This window comes from Hypanus sabinus, chromosome 8 (assembly GCF_030144855.1).
Source record: "Hypanus sabinus isolate sHypSab1 chromosome 8, sHypSab1.hap1, whole genome shotgun sequence".
Lineage (NCBI taxonomy): Eukaryota > Metazoa > Chordata > Chondrichthyes > Myliobatiformes > Dasyatidae > Hypanus > Hypanus sabinus.
In genome coordinates this window covers 1,985,138-1,998,267 of record NC_082713.1, presented here as the reverse complement: position 1 = coordinate 1,998,267, position 13,130 = coordinate 1,985,138, and the positions used below count along the sequence as shown (strand labels likewise).

The 13,130-nt window shown below is 42.4% G+C and overlaps 1 protein-coding gene across 7 annotated transcripts in view; it reads left to right on the top strand.

Annotated features, from left to right (window-relative positions):
* Positions 1-13,130, top strand: part of arhgef6 (Rac/Cdc42 guanine nucleotide exchange factor (GEF) 6) — a 251,316-nt gene that overhangs the window by 128,794 nt on the left and 109,392 nt on the right. For all 7 annotated transcript variants that reach the window (XM_059976675.1, XM_059976677.1, XM_059976674.1 and 4 more), the window contains one exon: positions 10,042-10,112. In XM_059976675.1, the coding sequence (XP_059832658.1) occupies positions 10,042-10,112 (71 nt within the window). The remainder of the gene's footprint in view (positions 1-10,041; positions 10,113-13,130) is intronic.

The following is a 13,130-nucleotide window of genomic DNA, read 5'->3' as shown; positions in this document are numbered from 1 at the left end:
TTCCTATAATTCGGTGACTAGAGCTGTACATAATACTCCAAATTCGGCCTTGTACAATTTTCTTTCATCCAGCCTGACCCCGAGTTCAGACAGACAGACATATTTTATTGATTCCGAGGGAAATTGGGTTTCGTTACAGTTGCACCAACCAAGAACAGAGTAGAAATATAGCAAAATAAAACTAAAAATAATTAAATGATAATAAATAAATTATGCCAAGTGGAAATAAGTCCAAGATCAGCCTATTGGCTCAGAGTGTCTGACACTCCGAAGGAGGAGTTGTAAAGTTTGATGGCCACAGGAAGGAATGACTTCCTATGACGCTCAGTGTTGCATCTCGGTGGAATGAGAGTCTGGCTGAATGTACTCCTGTGCCTCATCAATACATTATGGAGTTCCTCTAGTGTCTTGTGTGTTGCTCCAGGTTTTGTGGTCTCTTGAGTCTCTGACAAGAATATTGGAAACTATTAAAGGAAAACTTTAAAAAAAAGTAATGAGAGGGAGGAAGTGACAGAAAAGGGAAGAAGTAGCAAAAGTAAATGTTGGTTCTTTGGTTTAAAGGAATTAATGGGATAAGAAAATTGCAGAAGATGTCAAGAAATAAAAGGCTAGGAAGAATCGAAAGTGATCATTGAGTTGCAGCTAAGTTAGTGGGGCTGAAGAGGCAGTGCATTGAATGTGATGACCTGCAACCTAGGGTCTAAAGAGAAATGGCTACAGATTATTGCTTGTGAACTCTGAAAATTCCTGCAGTTTAGGGAAGAGATTGGCAGATTGAAAACCACAAATGTTAAAGTAAATAATGAGAGAAAGAAGGAAAGGGGGAAGTTGTCAGCTGTTACCTGATCTATTGTTGGGAAAATGCTGCTATACATAATTATGAACATAGGAACAAGGCACTTAAGAAATCAGAATAGGATTTTTTGGAGTCAGTGAGGTTTTGTTAAAGGGAAGTTCTGTTTTGTAACTTTATTTGAATTCTGTGAGAATGTAACACATAAGGAAAATGATATTGAACCAGTAGATGTAGAGCATTGGATAAATAACCACATGAAAAGTTACTGTACAAGATATGCTGTCAGTAAAGATAGAGGACTGGCAAACCAACAGAACCTCGAATAAGATTAGCAAGCTGTAAGCAATGAGTTATCGCAGGAAATCAGGGTGGAGTTACAACTGCTAGCAAGCGCTGCTGGTGATTTAGATGATGCTGAGGTGAATGGGAAAGCAAAGGGATTTAGACCAGGCAAATGAGGAGGCAACACAATGGCAAATGATACTATATAAAACTCTATTTAAACCACACTTGGAATATTGTGTGCTGTTCTGGTCACCTCATTATAGGAAGGATGTGGTAACTTTAAACAGTATACAAAGGAAGTTCATCAGGATTCAAGAATGTGCTTTATAAGGAAGGTTGAGCAAGCTAGAGCTTTTTCTTTGGAGCAAAGGGAAGGATGAGAGGAGACTTGATAGAGGTGTATAAGATGATAAGAGGGATAGATAGAGTGGACAGCTAGCTCCTTTTTCCCAGGGTGGCAGGGCCAATGCCAGAGGCCTTCCATTTAAGGTGAATGGAGGAAAGTTTAGGAAGATGACAGAGAATGCAGAGAATGCTGGGTTCCTGGAATGCTCTGTCAGGAGTGATGGTAGAGGCTGATGTAAATGGGACATTTAAAAGACTCTTAGACAGGCACAGTACCTCTAGAAATCCAAGTACAGCTAGTCCCCAGGTTCCGTCCCACCAAAGGGTCTCAGCCCAAAATATGACTGTATTTTTTTCCATAGATGATGCCTAGCCTGCTGAGTTCCTCCGGCATTTTGTGTGTGTTGCTTGGATTTCCAGCGTCTGCAGATTTTTCTCTTGCTTGTGATTTGAGTGCTCAGATTCCATCAGGGTTTCAATCCTGCAACCTGGCTGTGAGGCAATTTCTCTAAGTCAGAAACGCCTGCTTTCTATAATTATCCATAGTGAATCACTCTACACACACTGCTATAATTTAGTTGAATAATCACCCATCTCCTGCAATAGAAGTAATGGAATAAATATTGTATCTGGTCATTAATGAATACCTTGAAATAATTATTCCTACCAATTTGAAAATTATGTAACTATGACCATAAGATGTAAGAGCAGATTTGGGCCATTCAGCCCATCAAGTCTGGCTGACATTGAATTGTGCATTATTCTACTTGTCATAATATCAAATAACTATTATTAGTCAAATATGATTTTATCTTTATAAATACAATCAAATTATCCTTTTAAAAGGTATTCATTTAGAGTCACAGAATCATGCAGCTCCAAAACAGGCCCTTTATCCCAACTACTCCATGCTTACCACCTAAGCTAGTTTCATTGCCCATATCACTCTAAAACTTTTCTTATCCAGGTACTTCTTCAAATGTCTTCAATGATGTTAATGTTCCTACTGGAACAACTACTTCTGGCAGCAAGTTTATTATATTGACCACCCTGTGTAAGAAAATTGCCTCTCACATTCCTTCATGATAACCCCAGTACTTGTTGGGCTAATGATCAGGTAGTTCCCTGTTTCCGCTGTCCCTCCTCTCTTATACAGCACAGTCACATTTTATATTCCCCAGTCCACAGCAACAAATCTTGAATCTCCAGAACTTTTGAAGCTTGTAGCCAAAGCGTCCACCATCTTTAAAGCCACCACTTCAGACTTCTGGAATGTTAATAGAGTCAAAGAGCACTACAGCACAGAAATAAGCCTTTTGGTCCATCGAGTCTGTGCCGTTACTCTGCTCAGTCCCATCAGCCTCCATCTGAACCATAGCCCTTCATATCCTTCTTCATACCCTTCCCATCCATGTATTTATCTAAAATTCTCTTAATTGTTGAAATCAAACCCGCATCCACCACTTACACTGGCAGCTCATTCCACACTCTCAGCACCTTCTGAGTGAAGCAGTTCCCCTTAAATATACAGACTCTCACAGCTACCTGGGCTATTCCTCCTCCCACCCTGTCTCTTGCAAAAATGCTGTCCCCTTCTCACAATTCCTCTGACTCTGCCGCATCTGCTCTCAGGATGAGGCTTTTCATTCCAGGACAAAGGAGATGTCTTCCTTTTTTAAACAAAGGGGCTTCCCTTCTTCCACCATCAATTCTGCTCTCAAACGCATCTCTCCCATTTTCCACACATCTGCCCTCACCCCATCCGCCCGCCACCCCACTCGGGATAGGGTTCCCTTTGTCCTCACCTACCAGCCTCCAGGTCCAACGTATAATTCTCCGTAACTTCCGCTACCTCCAACGGGATCCCACTACCAAGCTCATCTTTCCTTCCCCTCCTTTCTGCTTTCCGCAGGGATTGCTCCCTACGTGACTACCTTGTCCACTCGTTCCCCCGCCCCCCCCCCCCATCCCTTCCCACTGATCTTCCTCCTGGAACTTATCCTTGTAAGCAGAACAAGTGCTATACCTGCCCTTACACTTCCTCCCTCACCACCATTCCGGGCCCCAGATAGTCCTTCCAGGTGAGGCGACATTTCACCTGTGAGTCGGCTGGTGTGGTATACTACGTCCGGTGCTCCCGGTGTGGCCTTTTATATATTGGTGAGACCCGACGCAGACTGGGAGACCGTTTCGCTGAACACCTACGCTTGGACCGCCCGTGGCCACACATTTTAATTCCACATCCCATTCCCATTCTGATATGTCTATCCATGGCCTCCTCTACTGTCAAGATGAATCCAAACTCAGGATGGAGGAACAACACCTTATATACCGCCTGGGTAGCCTCCAACCTGATGGCATGAACATTGACTTCTCTAACTTCAGTTAATGCCCGTCCTCTCCTTCTTACCCCATCCCTGACATACTTAGTTGTTTGTTTTTTTTTCTCTCTCTCTGCCCATCACTCTGCCTGTTCTCCATCTCTCTCTGGTGCTCCCCCCCACTTCTTTCTCCTGAGGCCTCCCGTCCCATGATCCTTTCCCTTCTCCAGCTCTGTATCACTTTTGCCAATCACCTTTCCAGCTCTTAGTTTCATCCCACCCCCTCTGATCTTCTCCTATCATTTCGCATTTCCCCCTCCCCCCACTACTTTCAAATCTCTTACTATCTTTCCTTTTAGTTAGTCCTGACGAAGGGCCTCGGCCTGAAACGTAATCAGTGTTTCTCCCTATAGATGCTGCCTGACCTGCTGCGCTCCACCAGCATTTTGTGTGTTGTTTGAATTTCCAGCATCTGCAGATTTCCTCGTGTTTGCCCCTTAAATATTTTTCCTTTTACCTTTAGCCTATGACCCTTAGTTTTAGTCTCACTGAAGCTCAGTGTAAAAAGCCTTCTTACTTGTATTTACCCTATCTATACCCCTCATACTTTCATACACCCCTATCAAATCTCCCCTCCTCCCTATGCTCCAGGGAATAAAGTCCTAAACAAGAGAAAATCTGCAGATGCTGGAAATCCAAGCAACTCACACAAAATCCTGGAGGAATTCAGCAGGCCAAGCAGCATCTATGGGGGAAAAAGTACAGCCAATATTTTGGGCCAAGACCCTTCAGCAGGACTATTCAAATTTGCCCTCTAACTCAGGTCCTCAAGTCTCAGCAAAGCCCTTGTAAATGTTATCTGCACTCTTTTAATCATATTGATATTTTTATAGTGACCAGAACCGCGCACAGTACTCCAAATTGGGCCTCACCAGTATCTTACACAACTTCAACATAACATCCCAAATAGGACAAGAATTAAGCCCCATCTATTTGAACACTTTTATATCCTGTTCCTTAGAATATCTTCCAATAATTTACCCACTTCTGATGTCAGGCTCACTGACCTATTATTTCTCCATTTATTCTTAGAGTCCTTTTTGATCAACAGAACAACATTAACTATCTTCCAGTCCTTCAGCATCTCACCCATGGCTAAGAAGTTTCTTTAAAAAAAACCTCTGCTAGGGTCCTTGCAATCTCTGCACTACCTTTCAACAAGGTCTGAAGGAACACCTTGTCAGGGCCTGGGGACTCATCTGCCTTAATTTGCCTGAAGACAGCAAGCACATCCTCTTCTGTAATCTCATACAGATCGTCAAGTCCTTTGAGTTTATCAGTTTTGCAGCCAAATAATTTATCTAGTTAATGGTTTAGATGAATGGTTACTTCTTTGAGTTCCTCATTCTCTAAAGCCTTGCACTTTATAAATCTCTTTTGAGTTAATAGATCTTTAATTTCTCTTGTTAGCCACAGGATTGAATCACTTTTCACTTTGTACTTTATAAAGGTATCATTTTGCAACAGTGCATTATTTCTTTAAATGTTAAGTGTTACCTGTCCACTGTTGGAGCTTGCACAACCTTCTCCTAATCAACCACAGCTAACATTGGTTAATGGAGTGAGTATGGAGGGTTGTCTGAAGCTACTGATGTGTTGGTGAAATGGAAACATAGAAACATAGAAAATAGTTGCAGGAGTAGGCCATTCGGCCCTTCGAGCCTGCACCGCCATTCAGTATGATCATGCTGATCATCCAACTCAGAACCCTGTACCTGCTTTCTCTCCATACCCCCTGATCCCTTTAGCGACAAGGGCCATATCTAACTTCCTCTTAAGTATAGCCAATGAACCGGCCTCAACTATTTCCTGTGGCAGAGAATTCCACAGATTCACCACTCTCTGTGTGAAGAAGTTTTTCCTCATCTCGGTCCTAAAAGGCTTTCCCTTTATCCTAAAACTGTGACCCCTCATTCTGGACTTCCCCAACGTCAGAAGCAATTTTCCTGCATCTAGCCTGTCCAATCCCTTTAGAATTTTATACGTTTCAATAAGATCCCCTCTCAATCTTCTAAATTCCAGTGAGTATAAGCCTAGTCGATCCAGTCTTTCTTCATATTGAAGTCCTGCCATCACAGGAATCAATCTTGTGAACCTTCTCTGTACTCCCTCTATGGCAAGAATGTCTTTCCTCAGATTAGGGGACCAAAACTGCACACAATACTCTAGGTGCGGTCTCACCAAGGCCTTGTACAACTGCAGTAGAACCTCCCTGCTCCTGTACTCAAATCCTTTTGCTATGAATGCCAACATACCATTTGCCTTTTTCACCGCCTGCTGTACCTGCATGCCCACCTTCATTGGCTGGTGTACAATGACACCCAGGTCTCGTTGCATCTCCCCTTTTCCTAATCAGCCACCGTTCAGATAATAATCTGTTTTCCTGTTCTTGCAACTGTGGATAACCTCACATTTATCAACATTAAATTGCATCTGCCATGAATTTGCCCACTCACCAAACCTATCAAGTCACCCTGCATCCTCTTAGCATCCTCCTAACACCGCCGCCCAGCTTCATGTCATCCGCAAACTTGGAGATGCTGCATTTAATTCCCTCGTCTAAATCATTAATATATATTGTAAGTAACTAGGGTCCCAGCACTGAGCCTTGCGGTACCCCACTAGTCACTGCCTGCCATTCTGAAAAGGTCCCATTTACTCCCACTCTTTGCTTCCTGTCTGCCAACCAATTCTCTATCCACAGCAATACCATACCCCCAATACCGTGTGCTTTAAGTTTGCACACTAATCTCTGTGTGGGACCCTGTCAAAAGCCTTTTGAAAATCTAAATATACTACATCCACTGGCTCTCCCCTATCCACTCTACTAGTTACATCTTCAAAAACTTCTATAAGATTCGTCAGACATGATTTTCCTTTCACAAATCCATGCTGACTTTGTCCGATGATTTCACCTCTTTCCAAATGTGCTGTTATCACGTCTTTGATAACCGACTCTAGCAATTTCCCCACCACCAATTTCAGACTAACCGGTCTATAATTCCCCGGTTTCTATCTCCCTCCTTTTTTAAAATGTGGGGTTACATTAGCCACCCGCCAATCCTCAGGAACTAATCCAGAATCTAAGGAGTTTTGAAAAATTATCACTAATGCATCCACTATTTCTTGGGCTACTTCCTTAACCACTCTGAGATGCAGACCATCTGGCCCTGGGGATTTATCTGCCTTCAATTTACCTAACACCACTTCCCTACTAACATGTATTTCTCTCAGTTCCTCCATCTCACTAGACCCTCGGTCCCTTACTATTTCCGGAAGATTATTTATGTCCTCCTTGGTGAAGACAGAACCAAAGTAGTTGTTCAATTGGTCTGCCATGTCTTTGTTCCCTATGATCAATTCACCTGTTTCTGACTGTAAAGGACCTACATTTGTTTTGACCAATCTTTTTCTTTTCACGTATCTATAAAAGCTTTTACAGTCAGTTTTTATGTTCCCGGCCAACTTTCTCTCATAATCTTTTTTCCTTTCTTAATTAAGCCCTTTGTCCTCTGCTGGTCTCTGAATTTCTCTCAGTCCTCAGGTGTGCTGCTTTTTTTTGCTAATTTATATGTTTCTTCTTTGGACTTGATACTAACCCTAATTTCCCTTGTCAGCCACGGGTGCACTACCTTCCCTGGTTTATTCTTTTGCCAAACTGGGATGAACAATTGTTGTAGTTCATCCATGCGATCTTTAAATGGTTGCCATTGCATATCCACCGTCAACCCTTTAAGTATCGTTTGCCAGTCTATCTTAGCTAATTCATGTCTCTTACCTTCAAAGTTACCCTTCTTTAAGTTCAGAACCTTTGTTTCTGAATTAACTATGTCATTCTCCATCTTAATAAAGAGTTCCACCATATTATGGTCACTCTTACCCAAGGGACCTCGCACGACAAGATTGCTAACTAACCCTTCCTCATTGCTCAATACCCAATCTAGAATGGCCTACTCTCTAGTTGGTTCCTCGACAGGTTGCTTCAGAAAACGATCCCACATACATTCCAAGAAATCCTCTTCCTCAGCACCCTTACCAATTTGCTTCACCCAATCTATATGTAGATTGAAGTCACCCATTATAACTACTGTTCCTTTATTGCATGCATTTCTAATTTCCTGTTTAATGCCATCCCCAACCTCACTACTACTGTTAGGTGGCCTGTACACAACTCTCACCAGCATTTTCTGCCCCTTAGTGTTATGCAGCTCTACCCATATCGATTCCACATCCTCCAGGCTAATGTCCTTCCTTTCTATTGCGTTAATCTCCTCTCTAACCAGCAATGCTACCCCACCTCCTTTTTTTTTCCTGTCTATCCCTCCTGAATATTGAATATCCCTGGATGTTGAGCTCCCATCCTTGGTCACCCTGGAGCCATGTCTCTGTGATCCCAACTATGCACTGAAAAATGATGGATAGAGTTCAATCCTAATAAAGTGAGATGATGCATTTTGGGAGTGGAAATGAGGCTAGGACATAAGCCACGAGTGGTAAGGTCTCAGCGCAAAACACAGGTATGTAAGTGCAAAGACCTTGAAGGTGGTAGCATAGATGGTTAAGGAGACATATGGGATACTGACCATTAGTTAGAGCAGAAAAGTTTAATTGACACTTGATAAAATGTTGGTCATACCGCCACCAGCCAGGACATGCTCTCTTCTTATTGCTACCATCAGGACGGAGGTACAGGAGCCTCGGGGCTCTCACCACTGGGTTCAGAAACTGTTATTAACCCTTAACCATCAGGGTCTTGAACCAGAGTGGATAACTTCACTCACCTCAACACTGAACTGATTTCACAACTATAGACTCACCTTTAAGGTCTCTACAACTCATGTTCTCGATGTTCATTGCTTGTTTATTTATTATTATTAATATTATTATTTCTTTTCTTTTTGTATTTGCATAGTTTGTTGCCATTTGCACACTGGTTGTTTATCTGTCTGTCATGTAGTTTTTCTGTGATTCTATTGTGCTTCTTTAGACAATAGACAGTCGGTGCAGGAGTAGGCCATTCGGCCCTTCTAGCCAGCACCACCATTCACTGTGATTGTGGCTGATCATACACAATCAGTACCCCGTTTCTGCCTTCTCCCCATATCCTTTGACCCTGCTATCTATAAGAGCTCTATCTGACTCTCTCTTGAAAGCATCCAGAGACTTGGCCTCCACTGCCTTCTGGGGCAGAGCATTCCTCAGATCCACCACTCTCTGGGTGAAAAAGTTTTTCCGCATCTTTGTTCTAAATGGCCTACCCCTTATTCTTAAACAGTGGCCTCTAGTTCTGGACTCACCCATCAGCGGGAACATGCTTCCTGCCTCCAGCGTGTCCAATCCCTTAATAATCTTATATGTTTCAATCAGATCCCCTCTCATTCTTCTAAATTCCAGTGTATAAAAGCCCAGTCGCTCCATTCTTTCAACATAATCTTTCTATATACTGTGAATGCCTGCAAGAATTGAATCTTGGGGTTGTATATGGTGATATATATAGATAAAAAAATACATGTTAAAAATAAATTTACTTTGAACATTCTGCATAGTGTGGCTGAGAATTGATTGTGATGCATAAGACACAGTCTAATCAGGAATTGATTGTCCCTCCCATTGTATTCCAGCTCTGGAGAAATAGTGACCAGTGCTCTGGAAGCTGTTCATTTTCTGTACCTGAAATTGAACGTTTAATTGAACTGTGAGACTGGCCACGGTCTACCACTTTTGCTATCTATGATCACTTAGAAGGGGGTCTTTCTTCATCACTTTTCATACCTACAGTTAATTGACCTTACATTTCCTTGCATTAGCTTCCACTTACCGCAATATTTTCAGAATTATCATGCGTACATGTGTGAAATTTCCTAGTCTTTCCTCTGTTTCGTTCTGTACCTTTGTGTTGTGTTTATATGAAATAACAGGTTTTCTGAATTGTTAATAAATATGAATCATTGACAACTTAATGTGGGGTTTCCATCCTGCTAGTGAGAGACCCTGCTCTTCTCATTAGCAGTGTACTGCTGCTCAGTTGGGTTCTGAAGCAGGCCTGTCATTTCCTTTCAGATCTGTGAGTTTCTAAAACAGAACTGGTTTGCTACATGTTTCTGGAGAATATATAGTGTTCCTTCCTTAATCCCTAAATTTCCATCTACCTGATGTATTGTCCCGAGTTGCTCATTTTTGCTTCAGTGTGATCTGATCACCAAATAACTCAGCAAAATTATTATTCATTTCCAGATAAGCCACTTTCGCCCAAATCCCTCAAAGGATTTGAGACACCCTCTGTTACCAAGAATTATTACAGTTTGGTGAGTGCCTTCTTTGTCTCATGAAAGACTGCATGTGACATAATGTTGCTTGTAATTTGTTTATAAAATGTCTTGTTTGAAATCGGGACAGTTGAACTGAGTTATTATTTGCTATTTTTATAATTATAACGGGCTCTTCATCAGTCAACAAAAGCCCTCGGGCTCTCACATAGTGATTCTCATCCAAATCTGCGTCAAAGCCATTGGATTCCCACAATGTGATTCTCATCCCACACTCTCGACTCTGCATCAAAGTCCCCTCCTTCCACTCCCTTTGGCTTTATAGCTGCAGGGTCTTGACACAGCTTCCTCAGCAGGAGCTTTCTTTAACACCTGACCGCATATGTTTTATATAGAGTTCCCGTTAGCTCTGCTTTCCACAGAATTGTAATTGTAGGAAGTTGGTCCAGTATCCAAATCTCTCTCACTGGGCAAAAGAGGTAAGTGAGCCAAATCCTAAACAGAACTTGTATTTCTGCTGTGCTTTTCACATTCTTGGCTGTGCGGCTGGTAAGTTATGGCCACTGCTGAAGGGTTAGCAAGCAGCACAAAGCAAGATCTGATGCTGATGTAAGTTATCATTTTATTTTAGCAGCACACACACACAAAATGCTGGGGGAACTCAGCAAGTCAGGGAGCATCTATAGATGGGAATAAGCAGTAAACATTTCAGGCTGAGACCCTTCATCTCAACTGGAAAGGAAAGGGGAAGAAGCTCTCACCTCTTTTCACATGCCCATCACTGCCCTCTGATTACCCCCCTCCTCTTTCTTTCATGGTCTACTGACCTCCCATCAGATTTCTTCTTCTTCAGTCCTTTTACCACCCAGCTTCCCACTGAAACCCTGTCCTGCACCCACCCACCTTCCCCCTCACCTGGTCTCACCTATCTCCTGCCAGTTTGTCTTCCTTCCCCTCCCCCAACCTCTTTTTCTGGCTTCTGCCCCTTCCTTTCCAATCCTAATGAAGGGTCTCTACCCGAAATGTCAGCTGTTTATTCATTTCCATTGATGCTGCCTGACTTGCTGAGTTCCTTCAGCATTTTGTGTGTGTGACTCAAGATTACCAGCATCTGCAGAATCTCTTGGATTATCATTTGTTTTTGAGCAGTGTTTTCGGAGATAGATAATGGTACATCTCATTTATTTAACAATCATTAGTACCTAGAAACCTGGGAGACTGGATGGAATTTCAGTTTAATGCTCATCTGAGAGATGACACCTGTCATACAGCTCTCACTCAGTGCTTTACAGCTGAGAAATGGAGCTTTGACCCAGCATCATCTTTATCCCATTTCCTGTCAGAGTCACATATATACAAATACTTGTGTACAAAGTGTCACTTTATGGATATACAATCAATCTATGTATATAAGCTCTTATATACTTATATAAGCTTGGGAAATTGGCCACCAATCTAGTAAACTCACATGTGGTGGTGTATTTGTGTGACAGAGACGTTGTGGGGAAGTTGCTGGGGGAGCAAGGTAACAACCCAAAGTGCTTAACATCCACGGGCAGTTCTTAAATGTTGAAGCTGTAAGGTGCTCAATACTTCCTAGCATTCATACCAAAGCATCACCTGTTTCTCAGCTGCATGCATCCTTATGTTGGGGGCCTCACTGACTGAACTTATTGAGGCATGGAAATGAGGAGGAATTATGCACCTCTGCCTCGCTGGATGTAGACTATCAGTCATTTTAGCAAGTTCCCTATGGTCTGTCAAAGGTGCATTGATAAAGGCTGTTTGAACTTGATCAGACATGCTGCATGAAGAGTTCTTTAAAAATACAACAAGGATGGTGATTTTCCAGGAGAGATGGCATGTGGTCCATTAGTTCTGACGGCCTGGCATCACTGAGTCCTTGTAGGAGAGCAACTGTTTGGCATGCTCGGACTCTGATAGTCCAAAAGTCTGCAGAAGATGAGTTTTCAGCAATTGATATTTATAGTGTTCAGGTGGGTGTTCTAGTAGACTACCACATAGAAATATTTGGTGTTGTTAGCGAAGATTTGTCAAAGTGCAAGTTGGGTCTTGGCTTGTACAAACCAAGCGAAGTCAATTTATTCTCAAGACTTTGGCAGTTCAAAGTGACTGCATTGGCCTACATGTTCAATAACCCTGGAATCGTCCTTGTGCATCAGGGTCACCAACGTAGGTTTTCGCAAATAAAACAAAGTGAGGCGAGGCTTCTGGTGACGTCATTGTCCAGAATGGCAGTTTAAGTCAATAGCTCCTCCGGAAAAACACATATTTTGCCCTGTTAATCCATCAAACGTAAGATCTTTCAAAAACTTGAATTGATAAGGGGGGCAAGAATGGGGAAGAAGAATGGAGATTTAAAAAAAGAGACACTGCGGAGCCTGTGGACGAGAGGGGTGCAGCGAGCGGCTCTCCTACCCAAACGCGTGTCAAGGCTGACAATGGGCCTCGTTCAGACGAAGCAGCAAATATGATCAAAATTCTGGAAGAGATACGGGGATTCCAAAAAGTATAAAATAGCAACTGAATGATATCAAGTCAGAGCTCGCCAACGTCAATTGAAAAATAGTGGTGGCAGAGACACAAAATGAGAAGGTGGAAGATTGCATGCAAAATGTGGAACGGATATTAAGTAAGATGATAAAAATATTAAATCACCAAGAAGGTAAACTGCTTGACCAGGAAGGAAGATCACGGCGGAAAAATATCAGGATATACAATGTTCTCGAAGGAATGGAGGGTTTGATGATGGAGTTTGTATGAAAGCTGCTGCAGGATGCGCTAGAGATTCCTCCGACTATGGAGCTTGAAATTGAGAGGGTGCATCGTGTGCTTGCCCCGTGGCCTACTGGAGACAGAGAAGATAAGCCACGCTCATATTAATTAGATTCCTTCGATACAATACCAAGGCGGAGATTCTACAAAGGGCCTGGGGAAAGAAGAGGGTGTTTTTGAACGAGAAATTAATATATTTCGATCAAGATTACCCCCCCGGCAGTCCTGCAGAAACGTAAAGAATACTCTGAAGTAAAGCAA